Source organism: Pseudorasbora parva, chromosome 14 (assembly GCF_024679245.1).
Source record: "Pseudorasbora parva isolate DD20220531a chromosome 14, ASM2467924v1, whole genome shotgun sequence".
Lineage (NCBI taxonomy): Eukaryota > Metazoa > Chordata > Actinopteri > Cypriniformes > Gobionidae > Pseudorasbora > Pseudorasbora parva.
The window spans coordinates 7867638-7890881 of NC_090185.1; the positions used below are offsets into that span (position 1 = coordinate 7867638).

The window sequence follows — 23244 nt, forward strand, 5'->3', positions numbered from 1 at the left end:
AAATTTGTTTACGTAGCAGTGACAAAACGCGTGCATGCGCACCTGTGCTCCGTGCGCGCCGCGCGCCAACCCGCAAGCCTTGCACTTCTGAAGGTCTGAGGAGCCACTCGTGTTGCTACCATAGATATACATAATAAATAATATACTCAATTACATAATATACTTTATTATGTATATCTATAGTTGCTACTACTCTCCGGCACCACCATCTTTATTTTTTGTCTGACGAATCGACGCGCATATTTTGCGTCGACGTATTTTTTGTGTCGACGTCATCGATGACGTCGACGCGTTGTCCCAGCCCTAGTCGAAAAGAATTGTACATCAACAATTTTACATTAAAAAAGGAGTTCTTTCTTTTCAAGACGCATTCATTGTACTGCTTTAATTTCAAGATATTTCCTCTGTAAAAAGAATACACTTAAGAAATCAGAATTGAGTAACAGTTATCACCACTGATTATTTCTGATTGCAATTATGATATTCTGATGTTTTACAAAAGTTATTTGCTATATACATGGACTACAATTTTAAATCGCTATGTGAGAACACATTACATTAAAATATGTCCTTCAATATGCTGACAGAAAGCAGGTTAATGCATTTACATGGTAAATGAAATCGATGTGACAAATCTAGCCGTGCCGATCGGTTAATGCCTAATGCACTTTGAAGCCTGGCACACAATCAAGCTAAATGAAGAGTTTCCAGCAGATTGCACTGCGAGCTTGTACAGCGCTAAAAGAATACGTACCATTTGTGCATGTATTAGAAAATGTAATATTTTGCGGCCAATTTTTAGTAATTTTTTAAGGCAATTTCTCGATTTCAGCCCTCATACAGTAACCAGCACCAACCCCCTTTCATAAAGCGAACGTGCCACACTTTAGGCTGGTCGCTGTGGTTGATTTGATGGGAGTCACGTGTGATTGATGGACTCACAGGACTAATTATTCATCTTAGCCAATCACGTTGACAGGAAAAAAATAAATAAACCTAATGTAGTGACAGCAGGTTTAGGGAAAATAGTGCAGTAAAAGTACTGATACAGGACTTAATGTACTCAAGAAGAAGTAAACTGTTTTTAAACTACTTAAAAAGTATAATTCCTGAGAAAAACTACTCAGTTACAGTAATGAGAGTATTTGTAAATTGTTACTTTACACCGTGCATCTGTCTGTGCTTAGTGGTTCTTGAAGCACTGACTCCATTTGCAGTCCACTTTTTTTTGAATCTCCCCAACATTTTTCAATGTCAGTTGTCAGTTATAATCATCAAAATTAAAAGAAATAAACATTTGATATATATCAGTCTGTGTGTAATGAATAAATATAATACACAAGTATCCCTTTTTGAATGGAATTAGTGAAATAAATCAACGTTTTGATTATATTCTAATTATATGACCAGCACCTACATATGCATGCATATATATATATATATATATATATATATATATATATATATATACCCCTTTCAGACCTCTGAATGATTTTCTGGTGATATAACAAGTATCCAAATTCATAAAGTGCATGTAAGGCTCATTTGTTGATATGGATAAAAAGTCTAAATGCAAATGTTGAGTGAGGTCATGTGGCATCATGTTATATTGACAAGCATTTGGAAATTACAAGATTTTGAAAATAATACAGAAAATGCATCTTGCTGTAGACGTACAGATTCAATAAGGGTTTAAATCACACGGTCTGTGTATTTTCGTTCTGTAACGAGAGAGAGAGAGAGAGAGAGAGAGAAATGAACAGTGCTGTTTAGAGTTATAGCAATCCAAAGTACAAAGTAATAAGAAAACTAATATTAGTGATTCTGGTTGATATCCTAATATGTACATACATAATATGAGTTGATTTGCCATTAGGATGAGTTTGTCAGTGCAGGTGAAACAGACAACTGATGTAAAGTTCAGTAACTTACCTCTACAGCCAGTCCTTTATAAGGTCCTTTGACTGTCTCCCTGCCTGCTTTAAAAAACAAATCACATATACACATTATTAAACACATCAAAATTCAGATAACACCATGTTGTTATATGGTCATTTTTACATTTCACCAATCTTTCGGGGTAAATAAAAAATAAATTAACTGTATTGATTAAACACATTTGTACTAGATTTGTGACATTAAAGGGGTGGTGAAATGCTGTTTCATGTATACTGAGCTTTTTACACTGTTAAAGACTTGGATTCCCATCCTAAACATAGACAAAGTTTCAAAAACTAATGTTGGACGTTTGATGGAGTATTTCTGTGTCAAAAATACTCCTTCCGGTTTCTCACAAGTTTCCGAGAGTTTTTTTCGAGTATGGGTCGACTTGACGTTAATAGATCGGAAGGTCCTTGTATGGGCCGTACGGGCTCTTCTCCCGGTAGGGCGCGCGCGCATCACTAGCGCGAGAGAGGAAATGCACGCTGTAAACAGTAAACTGCTCTCAGCTGCAGATCCAGTCGTCCGTGAACACTAATGTCGGTTATAGTCCGCGCCGCGCTCCACTTCATTCCTCCACTTTGACATCAAGCGACTTCAACGCTTCAGCGCAGCATTCCGGGAAGGCAGCGCTGCATTTGAACGGATTTGAACGCAGAAATGCTTCAGTCGCATCGCAAAGTGGATCTCCACACTCCAAGAAGTGTGTTTTTGACAGAGCCATCCCAGCGATAAAGGTTCGGTCCTGCTTTGGAAGCAGCCGGTGAGTAAAACTGCTTCAAATGTCTGTGCTGTTGGCTATCGTCGCGTATGTAAACATAAGAAAACGACACGATCGCGTGCTTCGTCATTCAAATGCGCTAACGGACTTCATTGCTGTTCTATGTAACTTATAACGTTACACTAGTCTGACGTGCAAAACCGTTTTGCTTGCTACTAAGGTTTGGTCGCATACAATAGTCCATAAACCGAATCATGTCATGTTGACAGGCCTCTAAATACAGTCCATACCACAGAGACGGACGTCCTGCTGTTGCTGTTTCTATATCCGCCTCCGATTTAGATTCTGGATCATATCTATTAGCTGAGATAGGGTTTCTCCAAGGTTGTGGACGTCACCGCTTTGCGCATTCGTCATTCTTTAGCTCCGCCCACACGATACGCCTCCAGGCGCTCGTTTTTTTCCAGAAAGACTCCGTACAGCCCATATTTCTTTTACAAATATAATAAAACGAAAGACTTTTCGGAGATATGAAGGATGCAATACTACTCTATAGGTACTCAAGATTGACTGAAACTGAGTGTTTCACCCCCCCTTTAATGTGGGGAAATCAATACTCTGAACAAGTGGATTTACACAAATTGGGAGAGTCAACCTGTTAGGCTCCGCCCTCTCCCCTAATTTCTACTATTAAACATATTTCTTCCCAACAAAACTCATGTGGTGTTCAAAACCCTATAACACCTCAGGTGTTCCCGGTCAAAAATGACTGGCCCATAAAAAATAGCTTATAAATCACTCATTATACCATATTTTACCATATACCATATCTTGGATTCAATCTTTTTGTAAACATGTTCTCTTTCAATTAGGACTGGTTTTATATTTCTGTTTGCATCTGAATAATTATAGGCCTCATTTATTTGAGAGCAGGCATTTCATTTTTTGAGTATTTTTTTTATTAATTTTTTAATAATTTTTGAAATATTAAATAAAATCTGAAGAAAATTGGTATTGTTGATTACACTATTCTACTCTAATGTTTCACCAGGAATTTTGTTTTGAAACTTTTGTTTTGTAAAAAATATGGCACATAGTCACACTATCACATAATCCATCTGACATTACCACACACACACACACACAGACACACAAACACAAACTGGCCGTGACTGCAGTGACCCGGCTTCAAAAGAATCTTTCTTTCATGTTCTTGTTTCATCACAGCTTCCAGACAAAATATTATGACATTTTGTTTTGGAACTGTGAGGTTCTCACACAGAACTAGACAATATTTACAATTTATATATGCCTGTGCTATCGCATGATAGCCTGACAAGTCAGACCCACATCAAGATGTTTGGTCTGGAAACTCACCATTGACAGCTCAATCCGAGGGGCGGGATAAACGGTTGTCTTTCAAACCAAGGGGGTAATCTAGCACTCGGAAAGCGTTCCACCCCTAGGGGCTGCCATTGCTAACCAAGCCATCACCTGCTGTTAGCATCCCATTGACTCCCATTCATTGTTGAGTCACTTTGACAGTGAATAACTTTACATCTGAGGCGTTTAAAGACTCCATTTGTCCATTGTTTATTTCTAAAGAAACACGACAATGCATAAAAGGCTCCATTACCTTGTATCTTACACTATCGCCCCGCAAAAGCTGTTTTTGTAAAAATAGGCTAACGATTGCGTCATAACCAACGCGACTCTGTCGCACAGTTGAGAAATTACCGTATAGACCTGAGGAGATGCTCGCAGGCAATCTTTTACTGTCTATGAGGCAGTCGGGGGGACGTGGAGACATAAAGTCTGATAAAGTCAAGGGAGAAGAATGGGGAGAAGCCCATAGTGAGCCAAAAGCAACGGGAGAAAATATTTAAACAACGGGATTCAGATTTCACTTTCCACAACTACTAGAAGACCTACAGCTGTCAGACCGGAGGCTCACGTCACATCTACGTCGTCAAGCTCAGTCTGAGCCTGCACAGTTCACTTAGCCATCAGGATGAGTGCACCTATACTGACATCACATTCCGCCGTTGACGTCAATGGGATCGCTTTGTCCATTTCTTTTACTGTCTATGTTTCAAACTCCCTCTGCACGCAATAGGATAACGCTACACCAACCAGAGCAACGAAGGTGAAACAGAGCTTGTTGATAGATTAAACATTCACCGTATCCGGTCGGCAAAACTCAGAACACATCTTCCCTTTTTAAGAATGACTTCAGTGCCGTTCTTTGTTCTTTTCTCAGAGAAAAGCTTAACTCCAAGTCTTCCAGAGTTGCGGTCAAAGCTGATTCGAAAGACCGCCGCCGTTCGCCAGTTTCTGTGTTTACTAGAAGCACGCAAACGCAACTCGGCCGTCATTATGGTCCCGCCCACCAACTCTAGACACGATGTAATTGGCCCGGCAAGAGTTTGGCGAATACAGCTCAGAAGGGTATTGAGAGTTGCTAGTCGACACTCGCGGGCAGATTAGATTTGCTGCTGCTAGGGTGCGTCTAGATTTCTAGGCTAATCGCATGATGTATATTTGTATAAAATGGTACATTGTCACACTTATGGGGTGTGTGTGTGTGGTAATGTCAGATGGATAAATGCATATTAGATGCAGGTTAGGGTAGGATCAAATTTCTCTCTGTGGAAAAGAATGTGTGTAATACTCAAAGTTTGTGTGTTTTAACGTGTGCGTGTCTGGGTAGCGTGTGTATAAATGTATCGACATATGCACAGGTCCAAGGGCTCGATGTTTGCAAGCACATATGTTCATATGTGTACATGAAAATAATGAACATGCTCCTGAAAACTAAATTGTTCTGTTATTTTCAGTCTCTCCCATTCACTTTCAATGGTCGGCTATTGTGACCATTTTTGACCATGCCTACTCTCAAATAAATGAGACCTATGATTATTCAGATGCAAACAGAAATATAAAACCAGTCCTAATTGAAAAAGAACATGCTGACAAAAAGATTGAATCCAGGATTGGGTGAAAATATGGTATAATGAGTGATTTACAAGCTATTTTTTATAGGCCGGTCATTTTTGACCGGGAACACCACAAGTGTAACAAGGTAACAAAACTCCCATAAAAAAATAAGTAAATTTCCCGAAAAAAAAAATGAGATTTAGTTATACCCTTTAGGGAACAAAGTCACTAAGTTTCAGTCCAAAGCGATAACATTAACTAGTATTTTCAGGGGAAAAGAAAATCTTCTCCGGGTCAAATTGACCCGAACACCACGTCATATGAAATGCATAACAAAAGTGATGTATGTAATATGCAAAACAAAACATACATCATCCCATTTATACTTTCACTGAACTCTCCCGTCATCTAGCTTTATACTGAATTTGCGAGGACTCACCACCCTGGGTCACATGACCATAAACGATAAAATGACTTTCTTGACCAGTGCATGTTCCCTTCGCTCACAGACTTGTGAAAGGGTCCTTGGTGAAGGGATTTAGTTTGGAAAGCCCCTACAAGTAACACCCCCTTCAAGGCAGTAAAAAACTCCATTTGGAATCCGCCCATAGAATGTTGCTGTCTGACCTTGGAATGTTGCAGAATCAAGCATTCCAGAGAGCCAAGTAATAAATGAGCTATAGTTGATAATGCATTAATACAACAGTTCCATGGCACAGGTGTGTAAATAAATCAGAAGCAACAGTGAAGCGTCTATAAAAATCTTTTCTGTGCAGAACTGCTTCCTTCTGACACAAGTTCAAATCTGACAGTTGAGCCCAAGCCTCTGATACGAATTCAGAAATGTCATTTTAGAACTAGTAACGAAGAAAATCTGAGTCGATTCATTAAAGATTAATGTATTATGTAGTGTATTATTATGAGACAAAGATCAGCGCCTTTGAGAAACAAGTGTATTACATCTGATATAGCATTCAGTCTTTAGAGTTAATGTCCATAATATTATAGCCATAAAAAAATCAGTTTGAATCTCTGCTGAGGAAAGCGATATCTTTGTCTATGTCCTTTTAAAAGATTGACAGGCTGCAACAACTTCCTTCACTCATAAAGACAGTCTTTCCCGCCATCTAATGGTTTAAATGTCACTGACGTTGACTATTGCAATCACTGACAGGCCCTTTCTCGATACCAAATTTGGCATTTTTATATAAAAAAATATTTATTGAACAAAAATATTTAAATGAACAACAATAGTCATTGCAAAAGACAATAAGAAATAAAATGCAAGCAAACATTTCAGTCAAACGTACAAAAGCCACGCTCTAGTAGCCTATACATATAAATATAAATATAAACCTGTAAATATAAAGTAAAATATAGCCTACATATAAAGTTACGAAACTTAAAATTTCCCCTTAAATAAGCAAAATCGATTTGCTCTGGAACATGTTATAGATTAATAAGACCAAAGATTGGCCGTTTGATATCTACATTAGAGACAGCACCAAATTTCCAAAGCACTGTCCGCGATGAAGCGGTTCTCTGTGGGCGGATACATGAGCGCTGAACGACTGCAGATGGTCTGGAGTGCACTTCTGAGAAAGCTTCTAACACATTGTAAAACAGGCGCTATTTTTATAATTAAGGTCAAAATAACTCCATTCTCGCCTAAAAAAAACTGTTAAAACTACATTTTGTGGCACAACAACAGTAGTATTTTTAAAACGTATGGCGGATTTTTGTGCTGTCACACTTGCGGTTTCTGTTTAAGCTTTGCCTTTTGCCTGAACTTTCACTATGACAGTCGCCGCAAGCGGAGCGATATAAACGGTGAAACGGTTTGAGTGAATCAGAGTCGAGAACCAGAAGGTTGTTAAATTTGGCATAAAACATGTTTTCCTCTCACTAATATCTGTAGGTGAAACTTACCATTTTTAGGTCTCCTGTGGCGATAGTAAATCACACCAGCAGCTCCAAACACCACCAGAACAGCAACAACTATTCCTGCTACAGCAGCTGAAGACGGCCCTGAACCTGAAGACGGCCCTGAACCTGAAGCTGGATCTGCAGCTGGAAAAGATAAAGAGGAACAGCCATGAGTGTGAGAGAATCTGACTGTGTTTATACCTCTCCCATTAGATATATTCTCTCAATGGACAATTTATATGTCCAAATGTGAAAGGCAAATTCTTCTAATCCAATGTGAAATAATCCCTTAACAGTTTATGAAATTCGGGGTATATTAGCAATTCATTTTTTCCAAAGGAGAATTAGAGATTAACTTCCCCTGTTTACAACTAAACGGTCTGGGCTTCAAATCTGCAAACATGAGATCTAATAAGCTATGAGGTTGATCTCCAGAAGAGAGAGAGATGCCTCTTCACTGCCACCTCGTGACTTTAAACGTGTTTGTAGAGCCAGTTTGCCTTTCACTGTCAGATGATTCATTCAGCGTTTTTAATTAATTATAACATCCTTATTATAAGAAGTAAACTTACGGTAAAGTTTGACAAATATTTTTCAAAGATTATTGAAATGTAATATTTTGTGTTTGAATATAGCTCTCTTAAGAACAGAGCATATAAACTGTACTACACTACAGGCCAAAAGTTTGGACACATTACTATTTCTAATGTTTTTGAAAGAAGTTTCTTCTGCTCATCAAGCCTGCATTTATTTGATCAAAAATACAGATTTTTTTTGTTTATATAGTGATATATTATTACAATTTAAAATATTTGTTTTTCAATTTATTATCCTTTAAATGATGATTTATTTCTGTGATCAAAGCTGAATGTTCAGGATCATTCCTCCAGTCTTCAGTGATCATGATCCTTCAGAAATCATTCTCATATGAGGATTCATTATGAGTGTTGGAAACAGTTCCGCTGATTAATATATTTGATAATTCAGCTTTGATCACAGAAATAAATGATCATTTAAAGTATAATAAATTGAAAACCAATTATTTTAAATTGTAATAATATTTCACAATATTAAAAACAAATCTGAATTTTTGATCAAATAAATGCAGGCTTGATGAGCAGAAGAAACTTCTTTCAAAAACATTACAAATAGTAATGTGTCCAAACTTTTGGCCTGTACTGTAGCCTACATGTTATGAAATCTGTTAAATTAATAAATAGGATGGGAGAAAACATACTTGAGTCATACTGCTGCTTCTCCATATGATGTTCTGCTTTCGTTTCATGTTGATCAGAAGCTGGAAAACACAAACAATTGAAAATAAAGAAATACAAAAGAACACAATTAGTGTTTTGATCACAAAGACAATATAGTATGACATGATTTCTGTAACGTCATACATTTCATTATCTGCTAAACATTTCTCCTGAAAATCATCAGAAATGCATATGGTAGAAAAATAATTATTTAAAAAATATATTGAATTCCTTCCATTAAAAAAATACCTCAAGGTAACTCACCAGTGATTGTCACACTGAATATTTTTATGGTATCATCATCAGTGCTGCTGGTTTTTCTGGTAATTTTTGTGCTGTCACATTTGCGGTTTCTGTTTAAGCTTTGCCTTTTGCCTGAACTTTCGCTTCTGATGAGCTCTGCTTCATAACGTCCAGCCTGTTCATGTCTGATGTTTTTGATGGTCAGAGATCCGCTGTCATAGTCCACCTCCAGTCTGTCTTTGAATCTCCCTCCTTCTCCATCATACAGACAACTCGTATCGGGATGTCCATTGATCAGAGCTATACGAGTGTTGTTAAAATACCACAGTATCTTGTCATGTTGTTGTTTAGTAACACCAGTGTTTAGAGGGACTGACTCTCCCTCCTTCACTGACACTGTCACCACATCAACAAACACACCTGAAGACACAAATAAAGTTTTGTGAGTGTACAGCTTTCACATACATCCTGAAAACAAATCTAAAATAGGTCTGTAGTCTAATGCGCTCTCTATCACTGTATCGGCAACAAAATGCATTATTATATTGTTATGAATAGGGTTGGGCGATGTCACTTAAATCGGAAGTTGATGGACGATGATATCGTCCGGGGGGGGGGGGGGGGGAATATACGAAAATATTTTAGTTTCGTTTTCGTTTTTTCGAACTAGAGCTTAGATCAGTTAAAAAAAATCAAGACCGACCCTACCCAAGCCAATGCACCCGAGAGACTGGCCCTGCCCGACACATGAACTGTTATTATGAGCCCGAGCCCCATTTAAACCCGACCATTTTTGAATACGTGGGCGTTCTGTCGAGAACGAGCCTGTCGAGAACGAGAACGAAAATATTTTAGTTTCGTTTTCGTTTTTTCGAACTAGAGCTTAGATCAGTTCAAAAAAATCAAGACCGACCCTACCCAAGCCAATGCACCCGAGAGACTGGCCCTGCCCGACACATGAACTGTTATTATGAGCCCGAGCCCCATTTAAACCCGACCATTTTTGAATACGTGGGCGTTCTGTCGAGAACGAGCCTGTCGAGAACGAGAACGAAAATATTTTAGTTTCGTTTTCGTTTTTTCGAACTAGAGCTTAGATCAGTTCAAAAAAATCAAGACCGACCCTACCCAAGCCAATGCACCCGAGAGACTGGCCCTGCCCGACACATGAACTGTTATTATGAGCCCGAGCCCCATTTAAACCCGACCATTTTTGAATACGTGGGCGTTCTGTCGAGAACGAGCCTGTAATGACTAATGAGCGGAGCGGAGCCAGTGTGACTCAATAATCCGCAGGCGCGCGCTCATGAACCCGCCGGTAAAATGATGTTCGTTCAAATCCAGCTCAGACATGACATAAATCTGTAGCTTACTATACTTGTTGTAGCCATTAAACAATGTGTTTAATTTATGTTTAAATATTATAGCCTAATATTATTTTTTAATTTCATCTGATTATGATAGGATAAGTGCAAAGATGCGAGTGGGTCAGAAATGATTTTGGTGGTTATATTTAGTTTAATATTAAGTTTTGTTTTGTAAAAAGCCTTTCTTTCGTTTTGTACAAATTGTATCAATTTTAATAAAGGTTTCTTCGGCCAATTGCATGTATTTAATTAATAAGAAGCAAATAAGTAGCCTAGACTATGAGGTCGCGGAAGCGATCGCTTTCAATGCTCATGAACTGGAGCACGTCTCAAATAAACTGAAACTCAGCAGGCTTGCCTCACAGACATGAGGAATATGTAGCCTAATATGAGTAGAAACGAAAATATTTAAATAAGCATAGTGCAGAGTTCAGAACTCACGGTAAACAACCAGCCCTATACAGATGATCACGGCGATGGGCATGAGCGGGATGTTAAAGTTTAAGGGACTTTTTTTTTTTTTTACCTTCTACTGAATATGATCGGGTGCAAGCACATTTTAAACAGGTAGCACTTATTCACACACGAACTAATCGTTCTCTCTAATGCATTCAAAAACATCTTGTAGATGTTTAACCTGAATACAGTTATCAGTAGCCAGTATAGGTAGCCTATACAGTTATTATATTATATTATATGATTTTGAATGAGCAGAAATCTGTATTGATCCGTAGATAAAATAACTGATGAAAACGTTCATCTTTCCAAACTTCCAAACATACAAACAAATTTGCACTGCAAAAAGCATCAATGATATTTAACTTTTGATTAAGCCAGTTTGGCATAGTGGGGGGAAAATGCACACAAAAAAAAAACTTCGCTGTTTCGAAACTTTTCAGGCTACTTCAGGGCATTGTGGTGATGACCCATACCAAGTTTCATAACAATCCGTTCATGCATTCATAAAATACAGCATTTTAGCACATAATTCAAAATGGCCGACATCCAAAATGGCCGACATGGTAAAATCGAATATCAGTCGACTCAGCATGACGCCCTGAATCTAATGAGGCCAATTTTATGATTTTTGGATAAACGGTTAAGAAGTTATAATCAACAATAGGCATTTTTCGTATCTCCGGACCAGTAGATGGCGCTGCGTCGAAACACTGCATGCTTCCTCAGTTCATGCTTGTGATGACATGTACCAAGTTTGGTTTGAATACGATAAAGCGTTGCGGAGATATTGCCTTAAGTGTGTTTTTGCAAACATTACGTAAAAATTTTTTGTGCGTCTATCGAAAACGATTTGACGAATCAACATGACTTGCAAGATTTTTTGTCAGCATGGTCAGAAGATGATCTGTTTCAATTTTGGTGAAAATCGGAGCAGCGGCCTAGGAGGAGTTTGAAAAAGTAGGTTTTTAGAAAATAAAAAATGGCGGGAAAATTTGCATACCGGAAAATGACATCATAGAGTGCTTTAGAATCGGCGCAAGCCAAGGAATCAGAGGAAAAAGAATTTTGTTTCTAGCCCTTAGGGGTCAAAAGTTATACGCATAAATATGACTGGAAATTTGGACATGTGGTGGCGCTAGAGAGAATGAGTTAGAAACTCCAAATTTGGTGTGATTACTAATGGGACTATCCTCTATCTGTGAGCCAAATTTAATAACTTTCCTGCAAGCGGTTCTATGGGCTGCCATAGACCTCCATTGCAGAAGCAGAAGAAGAAGCAAAGGAGCAAAAGAAGAAGCAGAAGAAGAAGAAGAAGAAGAAGAAGAAGAAGAAGAAGAAGAAGAAGACAAACAGTTTTAATTGTTTTAATAACTAAAAGTGAAAGCATGCCTGTTAACACACTTGCTAGGTACTCTGTGTTTCCCTTTCGCTTGGCAAGATCTGGGTTTAAATCTAGGTATCAATATTGCACACACCTTTAAAGGACTATATGAAAAAAATTTGACTCCTCTTTTGATTAAACTCAAATCTGATTTTCAAAAATGGAGGATACTTCATCTAACCCTAGCTGGCAGGGTGAACTGTGTTAAAATGACAGTTCTTTCTTATATCAGTGCCATCACATATTTTTATCCAAAGCCTTTTTCAATCTATTAGACAAATCGAAACTATACAGTTTCGGTCACAGTCCTGCCGATTTTTCGCTGAACCCCTTCTCAAATGTGTTCTGATATATTTCTCACAGAAAATGAGCCAAGGCCAATGAGATCTCGTATCATTTTTTCTTTTGATAAAAAACGAAAATGGGTCCAACAGACCCGAACACCAAGGGTTAAAACAGCTAGCCATACAAGATACGATAAATGAACATGATAAATTAAAAACTACAAAAGACGTTATTAATTAAAAAGTCAAAAACGTCTTACCGTCGACGAGCAAAAGCAGCGTGATCGAAATACAGATAACGTCCAAAACATATCCAGTCATTTTGTCAGCTGAGTTGATTCACTGTTGAGATGTTTAGTCCGTAATTTAATCTCTTCTGTATACACACACACAACGTTTTATCCAGAGTATTATTAATAATCCTAATAATGTATTTGCCACGACGAATAAAAAATGATGTAGCCTGCTCAAATCGCAAGCGAAAGCAAAAGAGCATAGCGCCTGCGGGAGCTATAGAAAGCACCGAACGGAAAATGAGCGGTGTCAAGTCAACCACTCAGAGACCTTTAGCATAACTTACGACTTTACTTGTTGGGGCACATGACTATTAACTAATTCAGAATGAATTCAAAACTCATAACCACAATTAAATATTACTTAATCAATTTTAAGTAATATTTTAGTATGCGTTAGGCTAATAGTCATGTGCCCCAACAAGTAAAGTCATAACATAATGACACCTTTGTAAATCATTAATAAATGGGTTAGTTCACCATTAGTAATACATTACCTCATGATTATCTGTGCATTAGTTAAGCACAAATTAATGCATATTAGTGCACCCGTATTGTAAAGTGTTACCAATAAATCAGTTCAAACGCATGTTAAGAATGTCTTAAGAGCTTGTATGACCAATGTTAGAGACTAATCAGTTCCACTTATCAGATTAAAAGACCATCCTACCTGACTGACAAAAAGTGGATGACTAACTTGTGAGACTAGTCTCATAAGCCACAAGACTAGTCTTAGTGATTTATGATCTTGACATTGTTGTCTACCAGGTCTAATTGCTTATTCACTAATTAAATCCGAGTTTGTTTAACAGATCACATGCATAGATCTGATTATGTGAAAAGACACATTTCCAGAGACCTACAAGCCCACAGTGTTTTTCCTTAGCAGAAACTTACGTCACTGAAAGGATGTAACACCTGCAGCTCTTTTAGGCATTCATGATTTTGATTCACTTGATTTTGCTCTGCATACAGTAAAAGGAAACATTTACACTTTGCTATAACTTTTTGCATATGGCATTCTAACACCAGACAGCACTATCCTTCTGCTCTTTCCAATGTAACACACGACACGTGCATCTCGAGTGATAAACATTTTAGAAACAATACACCGGAAACATACCCAGATAGGCTACGGAGCCCTTTTCTCCCCTCTTGAATAAACAAAGTGATTCTGAGTAACACGATTTCACGTGGAAATACACACAAATATAAACCGCTTCAATATTATAATGAACTGATTAACGTTATATCTCAACACTTAACTTACGCTTCTTTGAAAGACGATGTTGTTTGACAACACGATGCGTGCCAACAGGTGTCAACCGGCAAAGTACACGGGCATTTAAGACAACAAAACACTGAGAAACTGAGTCGAACTCATAAAGTGTTTCATTTAGTGAGCATTATTAGCACTAATCCCTGACTGCATGCCCACCATTCAAAACAGCACTACTGCTCATACTCGCGGCTTCCAGACAGCCAACGTCACGTTACGTCCTTAAAGGGCCAGCACAAGATTAATTCAACATAAGAGAAAGACAGTAAAACATGTTATAAGTGTTGTTTACTAGAAGCAGGACTCTAATAACCAGTTTTGTGATTAAACTTTCCACCTGTTTATATATATATATAAGTATTAAAAACTAGAGGATGTATTGTGAATATTGTGTTCACATGTAGCTTTAGTGTGCTTTAGTGGTCAGATTGTATTGGGGGAGGATACACACACACACACACAAAGACACAGAGACACTTATCTCACTTCTGCTGTGTCGATGTAGTCTTGTTTTCAGACATTTAGACATATAGTGCTCAAAGAAAATGGTCCATGTTGTCATTTTGGTCTGCTTGTGTTTGTGCAAACTGGCTGGTAAGTAACAAATGCATTTTATATGTTTGTGATTGAATTCAAGCTTTAGTTTTTATACAGAGTAATAACATGGAGTTGCATTTGATATTATTTTCAGATATTTTTTAATTTAACAATATTAAGTATTACATTCTAGTTTCAGGAGAGGGACTTTAACTTTAGGGACCTCAACGTCTCCAATTTGATGTTCATTATCATTATCATCTGTCCTATGCTATAGCTTCTATCCTGTCTACGCTGCTTTCTTGTGTGTTCTTCATTTCACTTTTACATAGCACTGAATCTAGTGAAGTGCGGCAACATAAAGGAGCCTTAATCTGTGACAAACCGTCTGTTCTTCAGGTGTGTTTGCTGATCCAGACGGACTGAAGTCAGTGTCAGTGACGGAGGGAGATTCAGTCACTCTAAACTCTGATCTCACTGATATAGATGATGATGATGTGATTACGTGGAGGTTTGGAGCTGAAAACACTTTAATAGCTGAGATCAATGTACTGGACGACAGTATCACTGTATATGATGATGTTCCTGACGGGAGATTCAGAGACAGACTGAAGCTGGATCATCACACTGGATCTCTGACCATCACAAACATCTCAACTGAACATGCTGGAGATTATAGACTAAAGACCAACAGAATGAGAAAGAGTTTCAGTCTCACTGTCTATGGTGAGTTTAATATCAGTTTCTTTTTCTTTTAGTATTGCTATAGCTTTAAAGTAGAGGCATCATAAATATTTGATTTTCAATCTTGAAATTGTAAAATCTGATATAAACATTAATTTTAGACTCATTTTATTGAATGATCTTGTGATTAATTATGATGTCAGCATCTTAAACAGCATCATTTTTACAGTTTAAAATTACATCACAAACTCAGACTCAAAATGTAGCATGACTTACTCTGGTCTTTCTCAGCTCGTCTGCTTGTTCCTGTCATCAGCAGTAACTCTTCAAACTGTTCTTCAGCATCATCCTCCTCATGTTCACTGGTGTGTTCGGTGTTGAATGTGAGTCATGTGACTCTCTCCTGGTTCAAAGGAAACAGTTTATTGTCCAGCATCAGTGTGTCTGATCTCAGCATCAGTCTCTCTCTACCTCTGGAGGTGGAATATCAGGATAAAAACACCTACAGCTGTGTGCTGAACAATCCCATCAGCAACCAGACCAGACATCCCAACATCACTCAACTCTGCCACACATGTGCAGGTACGGCAGCACAGCTGATATAATGTGTTTATTCACCTGATTGTATTTTGTTGTAGATCTTCTGTCTTTATCATTACAGCACAGTCTCCTTCCCCTCCTGCAGTCTCTCTGGTAGTGCTGATCTCTGCTGCTGCTGCTGCTGGATCTCTGCTGATTTGGGCTGCAATCGGTATATTTTGTATGTGCCGGAAATGTAGAAAAACAATTCAAGAAGGCAAGTGGCTTTCAGAGACAGACAGGAAGTCAGGGACGGTCTCGTTTTTCAAGTTTCATTACAAGCTGTTCACACATTGAAGTTGTGGCCTACATGAAAATCCTTTAATGCTTTTACTTTGACAACCCTAAATCCAGATCTAGTTAAGATTGAATTGTTGTTTTTGTTTATTGCATCTTTTATTATTGTTGAAACAGATCAGACTCTTGAAAAAGAGATCATTTACGTGGAGCCAACGTTCAAAAGAAACACACATAAAAAGGTAAGATCATTTATTCCTAAATTATGTTCATCTCTGTATCAATTTAGCAGTCATTCAAATGTATGTATGCTTGTACTGTATAATTCTACAAAGAAAAGCATAATATCATCATTTCAGATATATCAAAGCCTTAAGATCATCATTCAATGCAAGAAACACAAACTCATATGATATCCCACGATACTCAAGACACTATAGAAACTACAGATCTCTATCATGTTCAGCATGAGCACCTAATGCAGGATTTCCTGTCAGCTGATCTAAATGATTTTGATCTCAGAAAAAAGAAAATGTGCAAACATTGTACCTTTAAAGGTGCAAGAACATTTGTGACTTATTTACCACCAAAAGGTTCATAGTATGTACCTTTTAGGAGTAGATAAAGTACAGATTTGTCCTTTTAAGGCTTTATTGCCCCAGACACAAGATGTCGCTCCTGTAAATGTTAGCACTTTTTCTGACAGTGGTACTCTCTTGGGCTGCATTTCCCAAATGCATTGTTAGCCTAAGTAGATTGTAGATCTACTCAACCTGATCACTGTTACAATAAAAAAGCATATCTGAACTCTGAACACTGAATCATAAATACAATATATTGCAAAAAGTATTGGAGTACCCCTCCAAATAATTGAAATTCAGGTGTTGCAATGCCTACCATGGCCACACAGACGTATAAAATCAAGCCCTAGGCATACAGATTTTTCTTTAAATTATTTGCACTCCTGACTCTTGGTCTTCATTTTTCACTACCGGCCATAAACTGTTAACCCCTAACACTACAGACCTCCAAACTTCATGTGGCCCTCAGATGAGCTCAAGAACAGTGCGTAGAGAGATTCATGGAATGGCTTTCCATGGCCAAACAGCTTATCCAAGCTTTACATCACCAAGTGTGATGCAAAGTGTGGGATGAAGTGGTGTAGTGGACTCTAGAGCAGTGGAGACCGTGTTCTCTGGAGTGGCCAATCATGCTTCTCTGTCTGCCAATCCCATGGAAGAGTCTGGGTTTGGCGGTTGCCAGGACAACGGGACTTGCATGACTGAATTGTGTCAAGTGTAAAATTTGGTGAAGGGAGGATTACGGTGTGGGGGTTGTTTTTCAGTGGTTGGGCTTGGTCCCTTAGTTCCAGTGAGGGAACTCTTGATGATTCAGCATACCAAGACATTTTGGACAATTTCATGCTCCCAGCTTTGTGGAAACAGTTTGGGGATGGCCCCTTCCTGTTCCAATATGACTGCGTACCAGTGCACAAAGTGACGGTCCATAAAGACATGGATGAGCAGGTTTGGTGTAGAGGAAATTTACTGGCCTGCAGAGAGTCCTGACCTCAACCCGACAGAAAACCTTTGGGATGAATTAGAGCGGAGACTGAGAGCCAGGCCTTCTCATCCAACAAGTGCCTGACCTCAAAAATGAGCTTCAAGAAGAATGTTCAAAAATTCCCATAAACACTCCTAAACCTTGTTGAAAGCCTTCCCAGAAGAGTTGAATCTGTTAGAGCTGCAAAGGGTGGGCCGCCTCCATATTAAACCCTGAGGATTAAGAATGGGATGTCATTAAAGGTCATGTGCATGCAAAGGCAGGCATGCCAAAACTTATAGCAATATCATGAGTATGATTTTTTAATGTATTTATTATTGCTGTTTTACAGAATTTTAAAGAGGAAGATCAAGTAGAGTATGCACCAATCGCCATGAGTACCAGACCTGGAACATCCTGCGACAACCTTTACAACTCTTGCTGAAAACAAGTTCTGTAAAACTTGTAGAGTTCTGGGATTTGTTGACAATCACTACAACACCTGAATCCCCTTTCACACCAGTCCCTACTAGCTCTGAACAAACGACAGACTCGTATGCTGAATTTACAGTTCTGTTTTGAGCTTCAGTGACGTTGAATTATTTTACTATAAAGCTTTTGCACCTAGACCATAATGGACTGCCATATTGTGAGGTGAGAATTGCCAGTATTTTTCACTCATTTTTATTCTTTAAACACTATTTCTGTAAAATGGATGGTTATTAATTATTGTTATTATAATAGCGCAATGGTCAAACACATCCGCCTACAGTGCGTTAGCATTAAAAACAATGGTAAAGTAGTGCATTGGAATGGAAAAACGCACTCTAAGTGTACGGCCCCATAAAGTGTCAATAGATGTGTTCAACTGCAGACCAATCACCGTCTGACTTAAAGCCGTGCATGTCATTTTCCATGAGTTTCCAATGCTAGAGCAATTCGTGAGCACTCAGGTGGGGTAGAAATGGCCTTCCTGGGGCACCGTGATATGACCGAAAATGGCACTTTTACAGTAGGAAATGAAACTAAAGAGATTGCAACAACAACAGGAACCAAAACTAGGTTATCCCAGCCCTGGAAACCTGTGCCTGTCACAAACTGGCTTATCCACCTGGCACGCTATTGGCAGGTTTAACACAATGACAGATAGAGAGGCGACAGACCGTTGGTCTGATTTGCTGAATGACTATCCAATTTTGTACAGTCATTTGAACTATGCCCGTTGATCACACCTCTTGTGGTCTGATTGGCTAGCCTGACAAGCCAGACCCTTATCAAGATGTTTGGTCTGGAAACTCACCATTGACAGCTCAATCCGAGGGGCGGGATAAACGGTTGTCTTTCAAACTCCCTCTGCACGCGATAGGATATATCAACAACCAACCAGAGCAACGAAGGTGAAGAGGAACTCATTGATAGATTAAACATTCACTGTATCCGGTCAGCAAAACTCCGAACACATCTACCCTTCTTAAGAATGACTTCAGTGCCGTTCTTTTCTCAGAGAAAAGCTGAACTCCAAGTCTTCCAGAGTCGCGGTCAAAGCTGATTTGAAAGACAGCCGTTCGCCAGTTTCTGTGTTTACCAGAAGCACGCAAACGCAACCCAGCCGTCATTATGTTAAGCCCCGCCCACTGAATCTATACACGATGTGATTGGTCCGACCAGAGTTTGGTTTTTACAGCTCAGAAGGGTATTGAGAGTTGCTAGACGACACTTGCAGCAGATTAGATTTGCTGCTGCTAGGGTGCGTCTAGATTGGTTAGAAGACTATCCAATTGTGTACATTTGAACTATGCTCGTTGATCACGCCTCTTGTGCAGTAGAAAATACAGAGCAGACTCCCCAGACCAATATTCAATCTTAAAAGATTGAGCTTGGTCTGGTGATCGGCAGACAAACAGGTTTAACGTGAGTGGGGTAACTTTAGTTTGAAAGAATATCTGTATTAACTTCTGGAGAAATGTAGCACTGACACTGGACAAAGATGTACTTTGTAGAGCATGTGTCGACCAGTGTCAGATGGAGTATCCTGTGAAAGGCTAAAAGTTCAACTGTATGCTTACGCTAGCTCATGTGTAAAAAAACAAAGTATACTTTAGGCTTGTTTTTCATGTAGCATAATTTTAATGCAATATTGTGTCATGTTTATTAAAATAAAAATGATAAAAGATACGGACCCACTTTATTGGTATTCAATAAGTATGTTGAATGTTTTTTACAGTACACACAGTATAAAAACAGTAAATGTCTGCGTATTTGACATTTGCATCTAATCAATTTCCTCTGTGATCAAGTGAATGGCCTATGAAAAAAAAACCTAGAGGAAGCGGAAAGTGGCTCACTTCTAGTCTCGCTTTTCAATTCCTCTCCAACTGAAAGCAGCAAATCCTGCTGGTTAAAATCCAGCTGAAGTTGAACACATCTAATGTTGATTTAGCTAAAAACAATAAAGTAAATACGTGATTAGTAGCGGTCAGATGACCCCTGGAATTCACCTTTCTTTGGAAACCCCTGTTGTTTTAGGGCTCCACTAACAGCTCAGTTTGAGAGTCAGATTAAAACCGGCTGTGGTCGGATTTATTTACAGCTGTAGAAAAACTGTGGGTCGACTTGTGGATAAATAAATTTGTTGACTAAGTATCTGTGGCTTATCTCTGATGATGAGTGCGTCTGAGGTGTGAATCGCTTGCGTTTGAGGGGCTTTTTCCATTCCTGCCTACATGAAGCTCACAGTCTACACAAAGCTTGACTATAAAATGCTGAAGCCATCAATTAAATCTGACAGATTAAAAATTCTCATAGACAGTGATATTTATTGTGAGAATGTGAAAATGTGAAATGTTAAAGTGTAATCGATAGTTAATCGATAATTGAGCTCACGCCTTTCTCCATGACCTCACACTGTCATAGCAGGCAACCAGTGTTAGTTTCAGTAGCTGTTTCCAACTCCAGTATATGAGAAGTGAAGATATTTCAAAGAAGAGGCATCACATCACACTTTTTTTATTTATTTATAAAGTTCATATCCTGTGGGGTTTTTTTTTTCTCCTGTCAATGTCTGGAAGTCATTGTAAGAATAAATGCAATACATATTTTACTGACGCAATGTTTATGTCATTGTACTGATGTTCTGAGTATATAATAATTTCATCAGTCTCTGAAGTAACTAGTCAAATTTAGCAATTCGGTAAACTGTTTTCAGTGCTGCTGTGCAAAGGAAAAATGCAGTAGTTTAGTCATATTTTGTCTTTGGCCGTGTAGTGTGATACTGAGTCATAATGCCATGTGATTGATCACACTATTAAAACCTTTACAGGGAAAAACATACGTTTATTTTAAGAGCCTGGGGAAAATCTGTCACTGCAACATCTATAATCGAATGGCTGTCAGTATGATGGGTGAGATAATTCTGTCCACATGTAGTTAAAATAAAAGGTTAGTTGGCCATGTTAACCACCGGAGCTTATCAGAAATCGCCCCCTATAACCTTAAATAGGGCACTATTTGAGGAGACAGCATTTGTAGTGGTGTCCAAAACCATAGTGGACGTTCTCAAGTGCACTTAAAATCCCACATTGCACCACAATAACGAGAAAGTGCCCTAAGTAGCCTACATCTCACAGCAGAGCGGACAAAGGACCAATAATAAACATTTATGAACTGATAAGCTATTGGACTCATTCAGACTGAGTCACAAAACCATTGAATCTTCTTAAACGCTAGCGGCTACCACTGATAACTGTAGTTTAACGGATTTGTTTGCCCATTTAATCTTAAAAATTTTAGATTAAGCTTATTTGGCTTGCTGTCTACTGATGAGGGACTCGATGAAGCAGCTCTGGAGCTGTGATAAACCCCCACAGTGACTAAATGATTATGTAGGGCACGTAAAGATAAAGGGGGAGTTTGAGGAGGGGGTGGGATGCTGGAACATCTGACTGAGACTGAGGAGAGATAAGCAGCTGTTTATATACTGGCCGATGATTGGAAGATTAGATGGGCTAGCTCCTCCCTTTGGAACTTTATTAAAAATAGGTTGCTGCAGAGGCGTAGCCCTTTTTCAGAAGTGAGGGGGACCGAAATGTCAAGTATATGGCAGTGTTTTTTTTCTATATTTCTATATATATAGGCCTATAAATATATATGTATGAAATAAATCTCTTCTACTTACCAAGGCTGCGTTTATTTAATGAAAATACAATAAAAATGGTAATATTGTGAAGTCGCTGTCTAATTTCATCACATCACATCAAAGTCGCTGTGATTTTTTTCTATTTCTAAATTAAGCAGAAATGTGTGACAAAAGTTTCTGCGACAGCTGTCTGACGCGGTGTATTACGTCAGTGTATTACCTCACGGATCGCTTCATTTCATTCACTCCTTGCTTATAGTGCACGCAACTGCCATGCACTTTAGATGAGAGATTCAGTAAACAATCAGTAAACGATCGATTTTGGACACAGCAACAGAGTCGACACCGAGAGTCGATTCCTGTACTGGAGTCGACCCCGACTCTGGGGCTATTCAGAGTCAAGGAGTCGACTCCCCATCACTAATATTGCGTGCAAACGCTATTGGCTTAGAATCTTTCTCTTACACTTTAAAGGAACACTCCGTCCGTCGTTTCAAGATATAGGGCTCATTCAACTTATTTCCTACAATTAGATTTGTGGGCATTTTTGTCTCAGTGCATGCATTGTTTTAGTTTGGCAGGGTCGCCACTAGTTTAGCTTAGCATAATAAATGGAATCCTATGTTGCCAGCTAGCATGTCCCGAGTAAAAGTGATTTAAAAAAAAAACACCCACCCAGTTGGGCACAGATATCAACAGCCGGAGGAGGTGAGGATGAGAGCCGTGATATCTCTGCGTCCAAGTAGCAGTGCTTCGCCTGTGCTTCCCCATAACATAGTCCCAATATCTTCCAAGGAAATCGCCTAGTCTTAATCTGCATCGCTATTTGTACTCGTTGTGAATGTGCACTGCAGGCCACAAGAAGTAATTCGGTGGGTTTTTGTTTTTTGGATCACTTGGACATGCTAGCTGGCAACTTAGGATTCCATTCATTATGCTAAGCTAAGCTAACGGCGACCCTGCAAAACTAAAACAATGTATGCACTGAGACAAAAATGCATTTGCCCACAAATCTAAATGTAGGAAGAAGTTGAAGAAGTCCTATTTCTAAAAACAGTGGAGTGTTCCTTTAAAGCAGGGTCTTCAACGTTTTTCAGGGAAAGGACACTTTTGGTTACAGTGAGGATATGTGAACTAACGCCTGTGTATGAGGCGCCACGTAGGATTTAAATCAAACTTCGCTTATCAATACATACATAACACACGTGCATATACACCTATACATTACTCGCATATACATGTATACTATTGGATGTTCAAAATACATATATGAAATACACGTGCACACTAATATGAAATCCATACCAATACATATAATGTTAATAATGAATGCATACACACTTGTGAATAACTTGCATATACATATAAACTTGACGCACGCATAGACCTATAAATACTCGCATATACATATAAACTTCCATGCATATACACCTATAAACACTC

The 23244-nt window shown here is 38.6% G+C and overlaps 3 protein-coding genes across 3 annotated transcripts in view; 2 read left to right on the plus strand and 1 right to left on the minus strand.

Annotated features, from left to right (window-relative positions):
• Positions 1–23244, plus strand: part of LOC137040002 (CD48 antigen-like) — a 207867-nt gene that overhangs the window by 181143 nt on the left and 3480 nt on the right. The window lies entirely within an intron of this gene.
• LOC137040013 (uncharacterized) lies at positions 1485–12957 on the minus strand. The gene is made up of 6 exons (XM_067415420.1): positions 12776–12957; positions 9046–9444; positions 8763–8822; positions 7529–7669; positions 1933–1979; positions 1485–1721 (listed from the first exon to the last, which is right to left on the minus strand). Exons 1-6 carry the CDS (start codon positions 12834–12836, stop codon positions 1698–1700), a joined length of 732 nt encoding a protein of 243 aa, XP_067271521.1. The 5' UTR covers positions 12837–12957; the 3' UTR covers positions 1485–1697.
• LOC137040703 (CD48 antigen-like) lies at positions 14599–18111 on the plus strand. Its single transcript, XM_067416475.1, has 7 exons — positions 14599–14681; positions 15024–15350; positions 15600–15890; positions 15970–16059; positions 16302–16366; positions 17570–17650; positions 18019–18111. Exons 1-7 carry the CDS (start codon positions 14633–14635, stop codon positions 18109–18111), a joined length of 996 nt encoding a protein of 331 aa, XP_067272576.1. The 5' UTR covers positions 14599–14632.